General features: G+C 42.1%; 1 protein-coding gene across 8 annotated transcripts in view; it reads left to right on the top strand.

The window, feature by feature from the left end:
• dmd (dystrophin) overlaps positions 1 to 20,347 on the top strand; it is a 298,892-nt gene extending 278,545 nt beyond the window's left edge. For 5 of the 8 annotated variants that reach the window (XM_086282544.1, XM_086282545.1, XM_086282549.1 and 2 more), the window contains 7 exons: positions 620 to 685; positions 4,258 to 4,323; positions 7,198 to 7,356; positions 8,154 to 8,397; positions 13,114 to 13,228; positions 13,464 to 13,553; positions 17,691 to 20,347. In XM_086282544.1, the coding sequence (XP_086138670.1) occupies positions 620 to 685; positions 4,258 to 4,323; positions 7,198 to 7,356; positions 8,154 to 8,397; positions 13,114 to 13,228; positions 13,464 to 13,553; positions 17,691 to 17,809 (859 nt within the window). In that variant the 3' untranslated portion in view covers positions 17,810 to 20,347. Of the gene's footprint in view, positions 1 to 619; positions 686 to 4,257; positions 4,324 to 7,197; positions 7,357 to 8,153; positions 8,398 to 13,113; positions 13,229 to 13,463; positions 13,554 to 13,856; positions 13,883 to 17,690 lie in introns of all 8 variants that reach the window. The other 3 variants (XM_086282547.1, XM_086282550.1, XM_086282546.1) reach the window with 2 other exon arrangements.
• The last annotated feature ends 1,344 nt before the right edge of the window (positions 20,348 to 21,691 follow it).

A 21,691-nucleotide genomic window follows, 5' to 3' on the forward strand; every position in this document is an offset into this window, starting at 1 on the left:
AGACATTAGGACAAGTGATGGGGTTCTGGGGGGTGTAGCTCAGGAGGTAGTGCTTGTATAAACGGGTGAATGAGGCTCAGTTTCCGTCCATTAGCTCTGGACCAGGACGTTACCAGCCTCCACGACATCTGAGGTGCAACTTGGACCTAAACATAATGTCCCAGAGGTATTTTATTGGAGCTGGGTGAGCTTGGTGTCATTTGTATCAGGTCCTTCATTCTCCATGAACTGCTTGCGTTCTCTCAGCACATGAAGTCCAAGTGCAGCTGTAAGACACGTAGTTACAGAACGTTTCACACAAACCTGCTCCTGGTGCTGTCGCTGCCTTCACTGCTCCGCTATGAATTCATGCAGCGTGTGTGTGTGTGTGTGTGTGTGTGTGTGTGTAAGTGCGTGCATACGCGTGTGTGTGTGTGTAAGTGCGTGCATGCGCGTGTGTGTGTGTGTGTGTGTGTGTGTGTAAGTGCGTGCATGCGCGTGTGTGTGTGTGTGCGTGTGTGTGTGTGTGCGTGTGTGTGTGCGTGTGTGCATGCGCGTGTGTGTGTGTGTCTGTGAGAGAGAGTTGTGATTAATGGGTTGGATTCATGAGCTCTCTCCTTGTTTCTGCTTCTCCTGGCAGGCCTGGATCTTCCCCTCAGCTCTCACATGACGACACGCACACGCGGATCGAGCACTATGCCAACCGGTAACATGACTGCAAACAGCAGTAGATTTATGTTTGTAATGTTTTGGGGGTTTTTGCATATTTGTTACAGTTACATGTTCGAATCATCAACCACATTTTAATGCTAGAGAAAGATAACCTGAGTAAATATAAAATGCAATCTTTGAATTACAATTTCAAATAAAGAAAAAAGCTTTTCAGAGCCTCCTGCCTCTATGTGAGATGCTAATCCCCCCTAAACCTAATAACTGGTTGTGCTGCTCTTGGCAGTGAGAACTGTAATTAAGCATTTGCAGTAACTGGTAAGGAGGCTTCCACTGGCCCACTCTTCTTTTCAGAATTATTCTAATTCAGCTGCATCGGAGGGTCACAGGGCCAACACACTCAGACAAGACAGATCCACACCCACCTTTGCACCTATGGCGCGTTAACCTAGCCCTGTTAAGTGCATGTCTTTGGACTGTGGAAGGAATTTGGAGTAACTTAAGCAGATGTAGGAGGTGCATCCAAACACCACACAGAAAGTCTCCTGCCAAATTGCCAGATAGTGGATTTGAACCCAGGACCTGCTGCGAGGCAACAGTACAGCTTCCATCAAAAACATTGTTTCCAAACAGTCTTTGCCTTTTGCCTCGTCAGGAGAAAGAATTAGTTGGATGTGCAACCAGCTTTGACAGGGAGGCATTTCCATAGAAAAAAAATCCATGCAATGCATAATTCTAACCATACGCACACAGTACATTAGCAGAGAACTGTGACCACAGGAAAAATGCAAAAACAGAGGTAAGCAGGGGAGATAGTGGCTCACAGCTGGTTTCCATTTCTTTTGCAATTTTCCAGTAGCTTCACAAACTGGTGAATGAACTCTTTTAAGTTTCAAATAAACGTGAAGTGAAAGTCCAACCGCTCAGTGTCCTCGTCAGCCAGGCTAGTTACCATGATTGCTGCAGAAGCACTAAACTACTGTGAACTGAATAAACTGAGTTTGCACTGCAAACTGTAATACGGCCAATTAAGTTTTTCATTCTACCAAACTGTATAGATTAGTGCAAGTTGTAGTTGAGGGGTCTCGTTTGAATGCAGCTGACCTGGGTCTGGACCCCCCAATGATTCAACGAGGGAGGGCATCTATTTTTTCACATGAGGCCAAGCAGCTGGGCAGCTTTTTTCCCTTTACAAATGAAATCATGCTGCTCTGTCTTTACTCTGGTTATCTTTCTGATACACTGCTCATGCTGGATATCTATACTAAAAAGGACTGGTTAATGTGTTGGCAAATAAAGGATGCCATATATTTTAATGTAAAGGAAAAACGATCGACCTACAGAGGGCTGAATTGAAAGACACCCCAAAAATCGAGTGAACGAACGATGCAACAGGCTCGTCCATTGTGCCGATATTTCAGTGCAGCCGTTCAGAATGTGGAAGAGTAGTCTGTAAGCCCCCCGTGTGCCACTATAATCAGAGAACAGACGGTGTCCTGGGTGATCTCCTCCCAGATCTGGTCCAAGGCGTTACTGATTTTCCTGCACGAATGAAACCGAAACATAGTGTCCCAGAGCTGTTCCACTGGATTTAGGACAGGCGAGGGGCAGTCAGTGGTGTGGACCCTTTCATCCTACAGGAAGTACCTGCACACTACATGAGGCCAGGCGTTGTCACGCACTGGGAACGAACCCAGGACCACCTGCACCAGGATAGGATCTGATAATGGGTCCGAGGTTTTCGATCCGATGCCTAAGGGCAGTCACGGTGCTGTAGAGGTTCATTGTCCCTCCATGGATCGGCCTCCGCAGACCATCACTGATCCACCACAAACCCAAGCATGAACGATGTTACGGGCAGCGTGATGTTCTCTGCAGAACAGTCATTTTGACTCATGTGACTTGAAATTATTATTTTGGGGAAAAATGCTAAAGCAAAGCATTTTCTGTGCCCCTCCCCCACTGTGCTCATGCAGACATTTAGTCACAGAGGACAGTTTTTCCTGTCCTCACTGGATTGTGGGATTGCTGGAGCTTTCTCTCTTTCTGATGTAAGGTACCTTCACATACCTGTTGGCTCCACGTACATTCTGCACGTCCCACGAGCAGATGCTCAGTGATTTACACCTGAAACCTGCTGCCTTCTTTAGGTCCTAAATGTGTCACCTTCTCATCGACCTGGACCTGAAGAGTGATGACTTTTCACTGATGTAGTCACCAAACGCGTCTCCTTTTCAAAGACGTGTCAATTTCATACAATAATGACTTTGTATTTAAGTTCAGGTCATGAGTCACTGCGAACAGTCCTTACAGCCCGGAGTCTTTGTGCTTTTAATGCCAAGTATGCTCAAGTTGTTTTCAGTTAGTCATGGTCTAACTAAGCTCACGATCAAGACTGAATCTGACTGAAGTACAAACTAAATCTACATCTCCATAAACTAATATTATATCCATGTAATACTCTCCAGTACTGGACTCTGGGCAAAGGCCATTAATATAGTCAGTTAGAACTTATTGCTTACATGTTAATTTAGTTTGCAGCTAACTGCTCCCACTAACCCACTGCTGAGGGACTAGAAGAAGTTAAATTAAACAATGACTCAATCAGGCAGCTGGTCAGTTGCATTTTAGTCAGTCGGGAGCTGTTGGCTTTCCTCTGGTGTGAGCCAAACGTTAAGCCAAGGCTAAGTATTTGATCTCTGCCAGGGTTCTGACACGTCTCACTGTTGCTTTAGGCTAACACAAACAAACCCTTCAGCCCAGCGCTTTCAGCCTGTTAGGCCCAGATCGGCACAGAAAACATCCAGCAGCTGATTAAAGCTGGTGGTAGGGTGCAGAAATAACATGGTTAAGCCTTTAGTGAGCTGATGGTTCCCAAGCCATGAGGTTATCTGTTAATTGTAACAACACCAGCCTTAGTCGTCAGTCTGTCACAGTCCGTCCGGAGAGGAGAGGAGGGGGAAGAATGGACTGTCAGTGTCAATGTTACAAATGTATCTATTTAATCTATTAATGAAAGTTTCAAGAAATGACGACTTCTACTCGTGTCCAGTCACAGTTGATCAAAACGTTCATCACATGTCACACGTAACATGGTTACTATGCCAGAGGAGGGTCTTTCTTTGGGACGTTTGGCTTTTATTTCTCTGCAATGAGCTTGGGTGAAAGTCTTTAAGGCAGCACTATCCTTAGGAATATGTTGTTGTTCATTCTGAACATTTCTGTTAATACTTTTGTATGAAGTGGTCTGTACGTTGGAAACAGAAGGTCCTTGCAGTAAATGCTTAGCTTGGCATGGCTGAAGCTTTTCCCATGTGATATGCTGAAATCTGCTGGGCTCTGCCATTAATTCCCTGTAGCGTCTAACATTCATCTGCAAAGGACAAAATAATGACAACATATGGCAAACACTGGGGAAAAACAATGATATTTTATATTTTAAACCAGTTTCCCAGTAAAATGAGTTTTTCCCTGTCGAACTAAATGTTCTTGAGTACTCTGAAAACTCTCAGTGACATGAAAGGTTTAGCATTGTGTGTCCTTCTCATCTGCTAATTGTTCAACCATTTGGTTTGGGGACTGACTGTTCTGTTTCTTCCCCCTCTGCAGGTTAGCAGAAATGGAGAATCGTAATGGCTCTTATCTCACTGACAGTATCTCACCCAATGAGAGCATGTGAGAACCGCTTTTTGTCTGTGTCTTGTTCTGCCAAACCCTTCTCACTCACTTACTGCCTTGATGTCTGTGAACTGGCTCTGTCTTCTTTGTTTCCATTGGCTGGTTTTTGTATATGTCAGTGACTGTGCTGAGTTTCCTGGATCCAGGTGTTATTCTCGTGTGCATCATCACAGCCACACAAACGTAGCTGTAGTGCAGTTGGTGGGTTCGATGATCATGTTGTCCTGAGGGATATAATGTTTTTGTCTGTTATCATGATTCTTTCTCCTTCACAGTCCCGTCAGATTTCTTACCAAAAACAGCATCATCCCAACAACTTTCTAGACTTGAGTCTAAACAAATTTACTTATTTAAACAAAATAAACAGCAAGGCACAGAGAGAGGAGCAGACGGTCCGTCCACGTTGGCTGCCTTGCAGTGAAGGCCTTGGCGTGCTTAATCATTACTCTTTTCCATTTCTGTTTACGTTTTATTAACTTACTGTTCTAGCAGTAAACTGTGCCCTACCTCCACAACCTCTACACAAGACATAAACATACCCACACTCTTAAATGTCCAAGTATGACAGGAGCATGTTTATGCATTAATACATCAGTAAAAGTTTGTATGTTTTCAAAGTCCTCACAGCAACGACAAAACTTGTAGTGGTTACTTTCTCTGCTCTGATTGGCAGGACTGAATATTCAAAAGTGGCTACATTTTAATGAGAAAGCTAAACGCAAAATCTTAAATGGTCAGTTGCCCCAATATGTGGTGACAGTAGCCACCTCAGGAAATATAGATCCAGCACATAGTGTTATAATATTCAGCCAAACAAGTCCTGAAAGAGGTCAATGGCACCAGGATGGCATCAGCTACAGCAGCGGTGCCTTTGTGTCACGGACAGTTTAATGTCAGAAGATATTTTCACGGCCTTTAAGGCGTGGCGCACGATCGCACCAAAATAAAACTATACGACCGAGACAGAAACTGGTATTTTGTAAATATAATAATAAACGTGAATTCACTGTGTAACTGTGTAACTTTATTAGCAGCGTCCTCTAGAAATGCACCAACAACACTGAGAGTAACATCCTCCTCTCTGCCCCTTAATGCTCTGTGGTCGCTATGGTAACATGTAAAAATGTCTTTCAAAATAAGATGCACAAACTACAACACGGGAAAAGACCCGGGGGAACCGAGTTAACGATTAAAACCCTGAAAACGATAAATTTCACACCCGAGCACCAAACGACTAGCAGACCGTGGCCCGGGGGTCGGGGACCGCTGGGCTACAGGTTCCTCTTTCTTCCAAATACAAACACACGTACAGTGAAATCAAAGAGGCAGGGTCATAATGAAGACTTATAAAGCACTTTTCTACTTGATCTGAGAACTCAAAGTGCTTTACACAACTTGTACATTCACACAAGCACTTTTTGCTGTGCTATTCAATTACACAACCACAGGGGCTCATGAGGCTATGTTTAAGTTTGGAGGTAGCAAAAGGGTGAGAAACAACAGATAAATGATGTTGTGTTGATTGTGGTTATTATTTCTGAATAACTGATACTGCTATAACTATATTGACACAGAGGCACAGTATTAAACACCCTCACACCTGTTTAGCATAAAGCTTAGAATCAGATCACAGATCACCTGTAGCATTAAAGCTGGTGTGTGTGTGTGTGGGGGGGGAACCAGCCATTTTTAAAGGTAACTAAGCAGAGGTGGGAAGTTACAAAGTACAAATATTTTGTTACTGTATTTGAATAGAATTTTCAGATTTCTGTACTTTTCTTGAGTATTTATTTTTCTGACAGCTTTTGGCTTTTACTCCCCACATTTGCATTTTTACTTTTGGTTCAGTGGCATCAGTTAGTGTTTATACTCGGGGGGTTAAAGAGGGGCGGAACGAATGCTGCACTCGAGCATAAAGGCAGTAAAGTCTGTTAAACCTTTAGATCATTTCTATTAGTTTAACAGACATCAGGAAATAAAGAGTTTGGCACAGAGTGTGTTGCTAGCTAGAAGTCCAGATTTCCAGGGAGAATAAAGAAAAGGATGTGAGATGATTTCACTTGGAGATGAAGATGTATGGAAGACAGGACAGGCAGAAGAAGAGAAGTTAGGTGGTTTTACCTGGTACCAGATTTAAAGCTAAGGACTACTCAGTATAGGATAACTTATTGTTCCTTTTGTGCGTCTTTACCTTACCTGTTGTAACAATAATGGAACAATAGTCTTGTTCTAGTAGTGTTCTTACCTTTGAAAGTGGGCTTTAACCACTATCAAAAAAAAGTTGCAGCCCTGTTAGTTCCTTGACAAACACCAACATTTAAAAGTAGTCCAGCACACATGGAAATTGAACTAAGGCTAAGTTCAAAAACGGCTTCGGGCTTCACATCCACATAAAGTGCAATATGGAGTTTGGTTGATGAGGTGTGGTCCATGAATAAAAAGTTTAAAGACAGCTGAGAGTCCACTTTACCCGAAGTGGATTTCACTTTCAAATCAGCAGTCATGTTGAAGGTGAAGCACATATCCCATAATATTCATGGTAGCAGTGCAGTGAGCGCCATAGCTAAAAACCTGACCTATTTAAATGCTCCTGAATCTTCAGGCCACAGAACTCATTGCTCAGAGCTGGCAGCGTGTGACCAGTCCAGTGTTCCTGACAGGAGATCGCTCTGGCCCTCTCTCTGTCTCCATGCGCTTCATGTTTCTTTCTTTTGTGGTGCTGTTGTGTTTAGCTGCTGCTCTTTCATTCAATTGCTTTTCTTTTTCCTTCATTTTCCGTGCGTGTGTGTGTCTGTGTGTACGTGCACTGGCATCTCTGTTGCTATGTGTGTGCATCATTGGTGGGTATGTTTGACGTGTGTGTGTCTGCAGCGATGACGAGCACATGTTGATCCAGCACTACTGCCAGTCTCTGAACCAAGGCTCTCCTCTCAGCCAGCCCCGCAGCCCCGCCCAGATCCTCATCTCCATGGAGACAGAGGAGAAGGGAGAGCTGGAGAGGGTCCTTAATGACCTGGAGCAGGAGAACAGGTCAGTGGATCCTGTTACTGTGCCTCACACTCCAGTCTACACAACTCAGCTTTGAATCTGAAAGCGGTCACATGACACATTTAACGGACTTTAGATTTGACCACAAGGGTTGACTAGAAAATCCAGATCTAGTCAGGGGACAAAACAACAAGTAACTGTCCCTGACGAGCATTAAGAACTGTTTCTTGGGTTTTTTCTTTTTGCTTTGCTCCAAAACTTAACCTTTGCTGCCTGAATCATCATCCTGTCTCTTTAACTTTATTTAAACTGAACTAACGCGCCATAAGTCATACGTAATGTAAATATGACCAATTATACAATGATGGCACAACTTTAAATCATTCATGAACACTAAGAAATGATTCAAGTCTTCTGTCGGTTGAAAGGACAGTCTGTAAAATGCGATGCCCACATCATACTCATTTATTCCTTTTCCACAGCAGACACAAGTGTGGCTTCATTTATAATAAGATTGTGATACATCTTATTTTTATTAAAATAAAAATAAGAAGTCTTGTTCTTTTGCTTCTGCCTTCACCTCGCTAGCTTTAACAAATCGTTCCCATAGCTTCATGGTATGGCTCATCAACTCATCCTCTGTACCTACTATAGCTCTGCACATCACCCTTGTTCTTGAAATTGCTTCCTTTTCCATTGCTCAGGCTTCGTCTTACTCTTCAGGATTGTGTTAAATAATCTGGTTGAAAGGTTCACTGCCCTCATTCGAATCCATCTGTTCCTGGCCCACTACCAGAGCTTGTAGTAGGAAGTGACCTCATTTCTGTTCATCTGTGCAGGAAACTGCAAGCAGAGTACGACCGTCTGAAGAAGACACACGACAGAAAGGGTCTTTCCCCACTGCCATCGCCCCCGGAGATGCTACCAGTGTCACCACAGTGCACACGTGATGCTGAGCTTATCGCGGAGGCTAAGTTGCTACGGCAACATAAAGGCCGTCTAGAGGCCCGGATGCAGATACTGGAGGACCACAACAAACAGCTGGAGTCCCAGCTTCACAGACTGAGACAGCTCCTGGAGCAGGTATGCACACACTCCAGTTCACGCATCCTGATTTTACTTTAACCACACTCCAAGTTCCACATTTCTGTGTTACCATTCTCTACCCAGTGGTGTTGGGTTCTGGGTCGGCCCAAGTTTACGTTCCAGTGGATAAAAAGGAAGTCAAGGAAATGGTCGGGTGTGTAGGACGAGTATGGAAATAATGCTCTGCATCTGGCTGTGATGCAGGGTTGCCTTCACAATGTCAGAGTCCTTCTCACAGAGTCCAACATTGATGCTGAGACTGTCGAACTCGGCAGTCAGTCACCACCGCATTATGTGCCATAAAGGCAAAGAAAATGCTGCTGCCATTTTTGAGTTGTTCCTCCAGCGTAGGGCTGGGCCATATTATACCGTTCACGGTAATACCGGTATAATGTTAGGCAACGATAGGAAAATGAAATATCGCGATAGAATGGGAGTAAAACGCGCGTGCGCAGTGCCTTTGTTTTCATACGCACATGGCCGATTGTTGAGTGAAACAGATGAACCAGAATTGGTTTGTAAAAATGGTGCAACTTCAGTGATGTGGAACTGGTTTGGTGTTTGTCCGTCAGATACACAACAAAGCACATTTTTTTGCAGAACATGCAAGCGGCCATCGTTATTGTCGTATTTGTCGGACTAAGATGCTCTTAAATCTGGGAGTAATCTGGGTCCTAAACTCCGTATACTTCAGGTCAAACAACACTGCAGCATCACTGAGAGTTAAAAACTGTCTAAATTCTTTCATCTTTAATAAAACGATCAGCATTGCTGCTTTACCAGGTGTAACTATGAAGTTTAACTTCCAGGCATCCATGAAAACAAAAGTTATTACATTTAACGGAGTTAGAAGCTAGCAGGAAGCTAGCGGAAGTTAGCTCGCTAGTTTCGCTAGTTACCTAAGCATGATATAGCATGTTCTGACTGAGAGATTTCTGAAAAAATCCAAACGTACAGCTCTGCTATCACTTCCAACATAAATGGAGACAGAAAACTAAACAGCAGTGACGTTTGTAGGGTTACTGAAGTTGGGCTAGCTGGTATATAATGATGTGCTACGTGATCGCTAGCGACACAGCTATGTTAGCATAACATAAACAGTGAAGCTGGAGGACGAACACTAACACTTTTCCACTTATAAAAGTTAACGTGAAGGTTCTTCATGGTTAGAGACAAATGCAATCGCATGGCAGGATGCTGTAAACGGACCAAACTTCAGTCAGGAGAACAACTGAGATAATCCATCCACAATACGAGGTTAGTCATTAATATACTGCAACAACATGGGAATAGAGCAGCTGCCAGAGAATTCAACATTAATGAATCAATGGTACAGAAGTGGAGGAAGCAAGAAGAATGAGTTTAATAAAGTTTGATTTATCTGACTGCTTTGTTTCACTTAATGTGCCTTATAATCCCGTGCACCTTATGGTCCGAAAAATACGTACTGCACACTGCAGTTTAATGTTGCAAAGCACCTCTTTTTAACTTCAGTGGATATTATACATGGTTATGCTCAGGATATGTCAGCCCATTTCTACTGGAAATGCCTTTTGGTTAAACTTTCAGCAAGGAATTTGCATTTGCACTGTTGCATTTTTATAAAGCTTTAATGTACATAAAAACCAGCTTCTTGTTTAAGTGAAAATAAATGGAAGGTTGTCTTTTTGCGCTAGTAATGTTGTGGAGTTGTATTTTGTCTCGCATCAATTATATCGTCGGTTATATCGTTATCGCAAATTTTCAAATATATATCGTGATAAATATTTTTGGCCATATCGCCCTGCTCTACTCCAGCGTATGCCTGAATATCCTCTGGACAAAGCTGACAGCAGAGGGAACACAGTTCTACTCCTGGCCTATGTGAAGGCAAACGCAAGCCTGTGCTGTTGTGAGGGGCGGGGCTCACCTAGGAGTAATCAGGGTATCATATTTCAGCCACCAGGTTGCATCCAAGCAGTTGCCTTCTAGTTATGCTTTGCAAAGAGAGCCCATAAAAACATCGCTGCCGCCACTGTGGGCGTCTACTGTGCCACAAGTGCTCATCAAGTTTGATCTGAACAAGCCGGTGAGAGTGTGCGACATCTGCGTGTGTCAGAACGCTGTGGTATGGATGTCTTTCGACCTCTGGCAATTATTCAAGCACGCCAGGCGAAGGGACATCAGTAGCAGGACATGTTAGCAAGAGAATCGCAGACATTTACAGACCATTATCTCTATACTGTTCCAGTTTCTGAAACTATTAATCTTTGTGTTTGTGTTTTTTGGAATGGTGTCTGTCATCCAAACGGTTCAGTTTCGGTCTGACCAGACTGTGTTCTCGCAGTATTTCACAGGCTTGTCTAAATGTTGTTTAGCAAACATGGACTCCTGCATTTTAGACATTCATCCAGCTGATGGCTTTCTGGGGGCAAATGAATAAAATAAATTAAAATCAATCATTCTGAGACCCAAACTCTTTACCTGAGGGGATACTGTACAGTTTTTGACTTTGGATCTCTTATCTTGTATATCGTATTGTCTACTTGCTGTTTATTGAGGTTTTCTTGCTAATAGTTTGACTGATTTATGGCCTGATTCATAAACTTTTTGTTTTGTGAATACCATCGTTTTACCATTTCCTGTGAGTATAGTGTATTTATGTTTTGTAATCAGGGTTTGGTTCTTTCCCTCCTTGCGCTGCGTTTTAAGCTCTATTAATCTTGATTGTTCTGCCTTCCTTTTATATGCGTTTTTTTTGTTTGTTTGGGTTCTCACCAGTTTGAACAATGCTTGAAAGAGGAGCATGATCAGATAAATCAATAGAACCAGTGAAACCACTGGATATTCTGTGGCGCTCTCCTTTTAGCACAAAGAAATAGGGTTAGGGGTTAGGGGTTAGGGATAGGGTTGCCAAGTCCAAGAAGACCATTAAAAGGATCGATCCTTTCAGTAAATTTAAAGTTTCCAGCACGGTGGCACGGTGGTTAGCACTGTTGCCTCACAGCAAGAAGGTCCTGAGTTCAGTTCCACCATCAGGCCGGGGTCTTTCTGTGTGGAGTTTGCATGTTCTCCCCGTGTTTGCGTGGGTTCCCTCTGGGTACTCCAGCTTCCTCCCACCATCCAAAGACATGCAGCTTGTGGGGATAGGTTAATTGAGTAATCCAAATTGTCCATGGAGGAATGAATGTGAGCATGAATGGTTGTCTGTCCCTGTGTGTTGGCCCTGCGACAGACTGGCGACCAGTCCAGGGTGTACCCCGCCTCTCGCCCTATGACCGCTGGGATAGGCTCCAGCACCCCCCGCGACCCTGAAAAGGAGAAGCGGACGCGAATGGATGGATGAAAATTTATTGTTGTTTTGAATTTTCAAATCCATATAAATTGGACTATGTTCAGAGACATCTAATGTCCTAATTCTTCATGAGCTTGTATCTCTATACTGCATAATATCCTTATTAAACATAAAAAGTCTTAAGTAGGATGAGTGAGATGTTGAGACAAAAGGACAATCTCTAACTTTTGGATGTCTGCTAATTTTTTCCATACAGTGAGCTCCTGTTTTTTAATTCAATTCTGAAAGCGCTTTCTGTCTCACATTCACACAGTATCTTGCCCAAGGATATTTGGCATATCTCTATATTTCCAAGTGGAAATGCAAATCTTCTTGATTCCATACTCTAACACGGCAAAAATGAGCAGCGAAAAAGCCAAAAAACACAAACCCAATCTGCAGGTTCACAGTTTGGGGAGCGGATAATCCTTCTGGCATCTCTGCTGGAATATTTTAACTGAACATCTTATGCCTGATCTTTTCATCTCGCAGTAGATGAAGGGAAAAAACTTTTTTCTTCTTCACCTAACTTTTATATCTGGTCTTTCTACCCTCCCTCTGTTTCTGGGCGTCACATCTTCTGAGAGGCATCTGGCCACACCCACTGAGACATCCAATCACGTTGTTGCGCTGAATTGCAAAGACACGAAGTTGAACGCAATAGATGTTAACCCATCTGTTCCCTTCTGGTCAGCTGACTTAGTCTCCAGCTTTCCTTTGAAGTTCAGTAAACTCTGGTGTGGTTTCTTCTTTTCTCTGCTTCTGAAGCTCACTCTTCTCCTCGGTCCACTCTTCTTCCACTCTGTTTTTATTTCTTCTTTACTTGCTTGGATCTAATCACCATTTTCTTGATGGAAACCCTCAGCAGGTGAAGGTGTTTCTGAATATTTCTTATTGTTTGTATTTGGAAAAACTAAGGCCCACACATGTATGCTAGCCTATTGTTAGTCCTTGTTAGGTAGTATTCCCTAAGATGTTTAGGAATACTACCTAACAAGGTAAAAGACAGTTAAACTTTACTGGATTTGATCAAGTGAGTTTAGACTATTCTTCAATATCTACTGATGATAAAATGCTCTTAAGCTGGGCGTCAATTCCAAGTAGCACAAGATACTGATGGTCTCTGATTTTCATCAGTGAGCAAAGAGCTGAGAATAAGCAGGGTGCACGCGTCTCTGCTCTGTCGTATTACTGCCAGTTTCTTGTTTTGTTTGTGTTGTACTCGACATATTGGGGTTTTTTTTATCTTTATCTCTTTATAGAAAAAAACCTACGTTACCTCAACTTGCACGTTATTTTATACTGTAAATGTATCTGTATTTATGACTGACTCTAAGCTCTGCACAACAGTGTACAAACAGCAAATAAAAGATGCTGTCCTTATGTCATGTGTGCCTCAGACGGATTCCAAGGTAAACGGCACAGCTCTGTCCTCGCCATCCACCTCCTCTCAGCGTTCCGACTCCTCTCTCCCTCTGCTGCGTGTGGCTGCCAGCCAAACTACTGATACAATGGGTAAAAACACCCACACATCCATTTATATTCTTTAATTTGCATCCACCCTTTGTGACGCATAGACGATATAAATAGATTTCTAGTACCTGTAGATGTACCTTGGACATCGGTTTACATGAGACAACACACACGCTAAAGACTTGCATGTGTGTTTCATGCTGTGTGTGTGCGTACGTGTGTTCGGGTCAGTACTCGTCCAACTATCCTTAAACGCTTTGTTTCTTTTCTGTTTCAGGTGATGATGAGCTGTCCAGCCCATCCCAAGATGCAGCTGGGCTGGAGGAAGTGATGGAACAGCTCAACAACTCTTTCCCTCAAAGTCAGGGTATGAAATAATTCACCTCTTCTGCAGCAAGATGCCTCCTTTTACTGAAACTAAACTGAGCATCTCATTTATATGAATAACTATGCTGTGATTGATGTAGTGCTCAGGTTATGGGTTTCAAACACTCTTCTGCTTTGTTGAAGAGTTCCTTTCAATTACATACTTATATCAAACTTTATCATAGCTGTAATTCATCATTTCAGTGTCACCTTCAAGCGTCTTTCTTCCTCTCTGTTACCAACACAAGATGATTTTACCTTCTTTCTTGTCTTTTCTTTCTTTCCTCCTTTTTACATGAGCTAGAAGGGAGAAAGGCACACCCATGAGAGGTTAGTGGCTTACCTTCCTCTTTCCTTCCCCACTCTACTGTTGCACGCTTCTGTTACTGCTGTGTCAGTACCATGTTTGCAACACTTTTTGCCCTAAAAAATTATGGTTTAAATATCATCTGGAACAGAGCCGAGCTCTTAATAGAAGTCTAACAGCTGAAGAAATTATTCGGAAATTTGGGCATATTATGGCAGAGTGGAGATGACATGGTGCAGTGATGCTGTGGGAAAATGTAAATATCTATCCTCTTTTGCTTTTGCTTTCATTTCCTTCCCCCCTTTTCTGTCGCACCACAGCAGTGCTGGACTGGTAATCTGGCATACTGGGCCACTGGCCCTACAAGCACTGACAATGAAAATGAACTAATGAGTACAACCAGCCCTTTCTCTACCTTCGCTGTGCACTCACGCGCCTTGTAGAACAGAGAAAAAGAAAACTGCAGCAAAATGTCGAATTAACCAACATCTTAGCTGTCAGGGCTGCTGATGCACCGCCAACAGGAAGCTACTGTTGCTTAGGCTCTGGGGTTCAACTTCTGACCAGTATGTAGTCAGGGTCTGTATTTTCTGCACTATAAGGTGCACTTAAAATCCTTTCATTTTCTCAAAAATCAGCAGTGCTCCTTATGTATGAATTCTGGTTGTGCTTACTGACCTGGAACCGATTTTATGTGCACGGCACTCAGAAATCTGTCAAAATGTTTTAGTACGACTTTGCTAAGCTACGAAGCCGCACCGCTGGATGGATTGTTGGAGCATTACGGCTACCGTAGTCAAGAGCCTCACGGAGGAATCTGGGTCCTAAACTCCGTCTGATTCATGTCCCAAAGCCAAACGAACACTCGGCATCACTGAGGGTTAAAAAACTGTCTGAATTCTTTCATCTTTAATAAAATGATCAGCGTTGCTGCTTTACCAGGTGTAACAATTAAGTTGTACATGCAGGCATCCATGAAAACAGAGTTTATTAAATTTAACGGAGTTACCAGTTAGCAGGAAGTTAGCTCGCTAGTTTCCACCTAAACATGATATAGCATGTTCTGACTGAGAGATTTCTGAACAATTAAAACATACAGCTCTGCTATCACTTCCAACATAAATGAAGACAGAAAACTAAACAGCAGTGACGTTTGTAGGGTTACTGAAGTTGGGCTAGCTGCTATATAATGATGTGCTACGTGATCGTAGCGACACAGCTATGTTAGCATAGCATAAACACAGCGAAGCTGGAGGATGAACGCTAACTTTTTTCCACTCGATAAAAGTTAACGTGAGGGTTCCCGATGGTTAGAGACAAATGCAATCGCATGGCAGGATGCTGTAAACGGACCAAACGTCAGTCAGGAGAATAACTGAGATAATCCATCCACAATAGAAGGTTAGTCATTAATATACTGCAACAACAGGGGAATAGAGCAGCTGCCAGAGAATTTAACATTAATGAATCAATGGTACAGAAGTGGAGGAAGCAAGAAGAATGAGTCGAGTAAAGTTTGACTCATCTGACTGTTTTGTTTCGCTAATGCGCCTGATAATCCGGTGAGCCTTATTTATGTGAACAGACCCGTTCATCGACAGTGCGCCTTATGGTCCGAAAAATACCGTGTCAGGTGTGACAGAACCAGGACACACTGGCTACTGGAACAAGAAGGCACGAGTAGACAAGGAATGTCTTCTGTCTTTCTCCCCTCACCCCAACCGGTTGCGGCAGATGGCCCCGCCCCTCCCTGAGCCTGTTCCTGCTGGAGGGAGTTTTTCCTTCTCTCTGTCACCAGAGTGCTTAAGGGGGTCATATGATTGTTGGGTCCATATGTATTGTTGTAGGGTCTACCTTACAATATAAAGCGCCTTGAGGCGACTGTTGTTGTGAATTGGCGCTGTACATAAAATGTAATTGAACTGAATGAGAATATGGGGCTTTTTGAATGCTACTAACAAGTAATTCCAGCGACAGAGATACATGAAGAGGATATGGGATCTATGGAGTCTTGGAAATCCAACATTTACACTTCTGGTGAAACAACTAGTAGCTTTGTTCCAACATCTGGAAGAAGTAACTACTATCACAACTAGAGATCGACGAGGTACAAAACAAATGCTACAGCAAGGTGGAGCCAGGACATTAGGTCATTGGTGAGATGTCATTATCCCCACCCTCCATGATTGGGTACCAAGCACCACAACTGATGTGTTAATAGCACTGAGTGTGAGCTGTGACTGTTAATCATAAGCATAGAAAAAAAAAGTGCTTTTTTGAATGAGACATGAGCATAAAACCCTCTTAAGTTCTGCGCGAGAGTAGAAAATGTACTAATCATGGCAGCACAGGAACACGTGCCAAGTGCAAGTGGCTGTCCCAGTGCGTGTCCCAGTCCAGCCTGCACCATGGCGCCTGTTTTCACGATAGGCAGTGGAATTAGTGCTCCAATGTAAAGTCGGTGCTATGTGTTTACGTAATGGCTGCATATACAAGATGACACTGTGACTGTGACTGCTTTGTTGCAGCCTTTTAGCAGCTTCAGTTTGTTAATTGATTTGTTTAAGAACTGAAACTTGTGGGTTTAGAATCTGATTGAGTTTCCAGTGTGGTGGCCTCAGTGTCTCTGTGGAGGTCATGGGAGCTTTAAAAATGTGCTGTATCGCTTATCAGTTAGTTTGTTTTCAAACATGCACATGTTCAGATGTGTTTTTCAGACACATGCCTCTCCATTTTCAGATGAGATCATTAAAGTTGGTGCATTGAGCTGTATATTTAGTACACTTAATAAACGGGTTCAAAAATTTGTACGATTTAATTCATCCTTTTTTTTCGACCTCTCGTAACCTCATAAATTCAGGAGCTAGCAACATAAATGTTCCACATTTTGTCAGGTTACAGCCTTGTTCCAAAATGGATTAAATTCATTTTTCATCTCAAAATTCACACACAATAGCCCATAATGACAAGGTGAAAACTGTAAGTGTTGAAGCACCACTTCAAGCAATTACAGGCTTTTTAAGTATGATGGGCTCAGGCTCCAACTGTTTGAATGGGGAGCATTAGTACACAGACATTTTCAGATCTCTTCAGAGTTTGGAGCCAGAGCCCAGACTTGAACCAAAGTCTGGGCTCTGGCTGGGTTAGTGACTCAAAAACGTTCACAGAGTGGTCCTGAAGCCACTGTTGTCATCTTGAACTGGGGCAAAGGTTCATTTTCCAACAGGAAAAGGTCCAGACCGCACTGGTGCAAGTTATCATCAAGGACCCAACTAGTTTCCTGAGCGCATTTTTGAGTGTCATAGGAAAAGCTGTGAATATTTTTGTACGTGTTATTTACATGCAAGAATTTCAAACTTTTTTCACTTTGTCATAATATTATATTATATTATATTATATTATATTATATTATATTATATTATATTATATTATATTATATTATATTATATTATATTATATTATTTGTGTGCAGAATTTTGAGGTGAAAAATTGATTGAACAAGGTCATGCCAGGAAACAACGCAGAAACGTATTTCTGCCAGCTCCCGTTTAGTCACACGACTCTGCTTCTATCCCTTCTTTGCTGAATTATACAGAGTTTAGTGTTTACATTGTGATATTGGCTGTAACTTTGATATGCTGCAGGTCTTAACAGAGCTTTAAATGTTTTCAACATTTTGAGCCCTCATTATTTCATAAATATGTGAAAAGTTCACAAAAAAATGAAAATCATAGCACAAAGAAAACGTTTTTCATGTGCAGATATGCTAAAATTCTTGTGCAAGCGGGGTTTAGGTGAAATCTTCCATAAGTGTGTTCTTCCTCCCCTCAGGTCCCAGCATTGGCAGTTTGTTTCACATGGCTGACGATCTGGGCCGTGCCATGGAGTCACTGGTCAGTGTGATGACGGACGAACGGAGCACCAAACAGCACGAGGCCCTGCACTTCTGATCCTGCCTTTAATCTTCAGCCCCAACTCCCCCCTCTCCTCCATCCCTCCCTACTTTCCTACCTATCGCATGCTTTTCTAGTCAAAACAACTGGATTGGAAACAGTTTACAAAGAGAATATATATATAACATTTATTTTTGTGAAAGATTAAAGTTCCAGCAAGGTCTCATCAAAAAAGTACATGTAGATTTCAGTAGTTTCTTAAAATGTCCTAAAGTTGTTTTATTATGAAGAGAGGCTGTTTTGGGGTTTTGTTTTTGTTTTTTAACTTCTATGCAATTGTACAAAACAACAATGGGGCTCTGGGCTGGGGTCGAGATACGAAGAAGCATGGTCATATATTTGCCATCTCTTTGTAACTGGGGGAACGACATATTTGTATCAAAATGAATGACTGAAATAATAAGGGTGCTTTGTAAGAGAAAACATGTCTTTGTAAAACATACACTGTCAAAGTAATGCAGACCTATTGGATCTTTAAAGTAGAGTGTCTGCAAGACTGTATGGACGCGTGTTTGGTCGTGTATGTGGTGGTGCCTAAATTTCATATTGCAATCCTTTTTCCAAAAGGTTGAGAAGCAATGGAAGAGGTCAATAAAAGGAAAAATCAATTTGCAAGTCATTTAATCATTTAGCATGATAGCAGTTAAATAAACACTTACTACATTATAGCAGCTGCTATAAAGTGTGTATTTGTCTTAAACATGGCTTCTGAAGCCAGCCTTTGCTTTAGAGCCACAACATTTCTTATGGTTTAATCTGCTGCAAAGCCTAAAAAAAGAAAAGCTAAGATTTAAGAAAACTGCTCCCTTATCTCATTTTCAATTTTTCAAATATTATGCCATACGCTGTAGATGAAAGTAGAAGACTCTTTCCTCGTCAGCTGCAATCATTCCTTCATTTAAAAATAAAAGAAAGAAAGAAAGAATGAACAAATTTGTACTTAATCAAGCAGAATGACTGTCATTTGACAAAGTTTTGCAGAATCACGTTGCCAAGCAGCTCCTGCAGGCTGCTCCCTGCCACAGCAGGTCGCTCTGTATGTTTGGAGGGCACTGAGTGTGAAACTCTTCCAAATCAAAGGTATCTGTTTGGAATCCAACTAGCACATCAACAAAGCTGCGAGGATTAGTGACTTCCATCCACTATGGTGCATAACAGTGAACGAACTTTTAAAAGTATCTTTGACTTATGTCAAAGATAAAAGCCTAAAGAAGAAAATAAATTCTTAGTTTCAACATTTATTAAATCAAACACACATTTTAAATGATTTGCAAGTAATTGAATTCTCATTTTATTGACATTTTAGCCATTGGCCAAGCTTTTGGGGAAACACGATTGTGCTTCTTTTTCTGTATATTTGTGTGTGTGTGTGTGTGTGTGGGGTTTTGGGTGACAAACTTTGTTCTGTTTGAGTTCTTTCCATACATTCATCCCTGTTGTTATTCTCAGTTTTTCACCTTATTTACTGCCCAAAGGCCTCGTTCAGATCTGCCATTTCTAATGACTGAACTGCGCTGCAAGAGCAACCTTGCCTCTTTCTCTCGTGGAGATGCAAAGTAAACATGTGCATGAGAGCAGTAAGGACCTGAAAAGTGCATCACCTGAGAAGTCAGAGAAAGATGTTTGGTGCAAGTGAGCAAGAGGCATTTCTTCAGCGATAAAGATCTGATGGTGTCCCTCTCTTTCTCCATAAGTACTTCCTATATCTTCTTCAGAATATTAGTATTATCTAGTTTTCAGCTTCAGCTCTACATTGGACCTTGAAGTTCCGATCTTGGTTGTTGCACTGACACGTGCAACATGAGAATTTCATTTTTAACACAGCTTTCCGACTTCAGCAGTACTGTAAGACTAGAATCTGAGCACTGCAGTGTTACACGGCTGCTAGATTGTGAGGATTTCCTGAACTATGAAAGAATGTTTAGAGACTGGTTAAATTGAGTTTGTGTGAAAGTTCAGAGGCAGTTTCTCCGCTGTTCTCAGTCCTCGCATTAATAAATTGCTAGCTAATTCATTTCAGAACTATACTGTTCAGTAAATGCACTGTAGGAGCCTCCAGCCTGAATGCCCAGATGCATTTATCCGTGCATCCATGCATTAATCCCTGTGCACTACTGTCAAACCTGGGATATACTAAACCTTTTTCTATGTGGAGGAGGTATTTTATTCTAGCAAACATTACGTTTTTTCCTTTGGTTAAAGGTTATTTGATTTTGTGCTGTGTGTTGTGTTTCAATTAAAGCATGTGTGACTACAGGAAGTTCATCATTATTTAATATTTAACAACTCAGAAGTATGTGAAAGTGGTACAGTATTACGTGCATGCGTGTTTTGGCATCGAGCAGTATCCCAGAGATGTTTCTGGCACTAAGTTTGATTTGACTGGCCAGGTTTTGAATTAACGTTTGTTTCAGTCTCATCATTTTTCAAATAACATCAGTACTTCACAACATATCAGATTCCACCAAATATATGCCTTACTATTGTATTATAAAATGCTTTACTGTATATCAATAAAGCACGCAGTTATACTGATTTGACTCAGACACTTGATTTTTTGAATTAAAAAGAAAACGTAAACACAGGATCCTGCAGGAAATCTCTGCATGAACGTTCTCTGTCCGGAATATGAACACTGGCATCCTTGAAACACTGACCTTCATCCTTTGGATGTTGATGTGCTGCTGAGTCTGGTCCTGTCGACATGGTGTTTGGTTTCTACACTATAGAGGTCTGAGGAGGACTCGCTGCACCACACAGCACACACTATGTTGTTTAGCTTGTATTTGTGTTCCTTCCCAGCTCCTTAGACTACCATGACCTGGATGACAGAGAACCTACACAGACTGAAGAAATATCTCCGAGTCCTGTTTCTCAGGGTTTGCTGCGATAAATATTCCCGCATATGATGAGAGTGGATCTGGATAAGTAAGCTGACAATGAACCACTGAAAAGGCAGGAGCAGAGGGTAGGACTTCCTAATGGAAAATATTGCAGTGGAGTATTTTAAGTTTGTGTGATTTCCAAAGGTAAACTTTTAAATTTGGTTGCATTGATCTGTTCAAGGACTTCCCAGCATTTTCAGCTGCGTGCATGGAAAGGCTAACGGCAGTGAAAGTAGTGCAAAGACCAACCAGAGAACGCCGCAGACATCACTGACCACAGACATGAGACTCATTTTGAACAGCAATTTTTTTTAAAGGAAATTTAAAAAAGATATGAAATGTATCTTGCAGCGTAATAGCATCGGTGACAGGCATCTACTGTATGAAATTGTGCCAGTAGAGTGTGAGGGTTGATCTAACAGGAATGACAAAACCATCCAACACAGTTATTGTTTATGCAGTTCGACGTGGATGATGCTGCCTACATCTGGCCACAGATACACTTTGCAGTCCATACCTGCAGTCTGCCAATGGCGAACCATACTGAGCCCATTAGCAACAAATGGGCTCCACTGCCTGCGTTGCTCCTCTGAAAATGAAGCGCTTAATTCTATTCACATTTATTTAAAGAAAGGAAAAATATCCTTTTAATAGAAGAAACCTCTGGAAGAACCAGGCTCAGGGAGGGGCGGCCAACTGCCGTGACTGTTTAGGGTGAGAGAGGGAAGACAGGATAAAGACAGAGCCAGAGGTCAATGATAACTAAAGATTAAATACAGAGGTGTATAAATGCAGACTTTAAGTTTAGGCACACCATCTGGGGCCTCCCTCTTCTTTCTGCTGAAGGATGGTTGCTGCCTCAGGTCTTCAGCACTCTTAGTGTGTTTTGTTACAGATGCTGCAGTTGGAGACTCGGCTCCATTCCTTCCCCCTTTTCTCTCTGCATTGAATCATATCTGTTATTAATCTCTGTCTCTCTTCCACAGCATGTCTT

The sequence above is a fragment of the Aulonocara sp. 'chitande type north' Nkhata Bay genome, linkage group LG23 (genome assembly GCF_057382095.1).
Source record: "Aulonocara sp. 'chitande type north' Nkhata Bay isolate Kocher_YH1m ecotype deep benthic linkage group LG23, A_spYH_male_GT1.1, whole genome shotgun sequence".
In the NCBI taxonomy this organism is placed as follows: domain Eukaryota; kingdom Metazoa; phylum Chordata; class Actinopteri; order Cichliformes; family Cichlidae; genus Aulonocara; species Aulonocara sp. 'chitande type north' Nkhata Bay.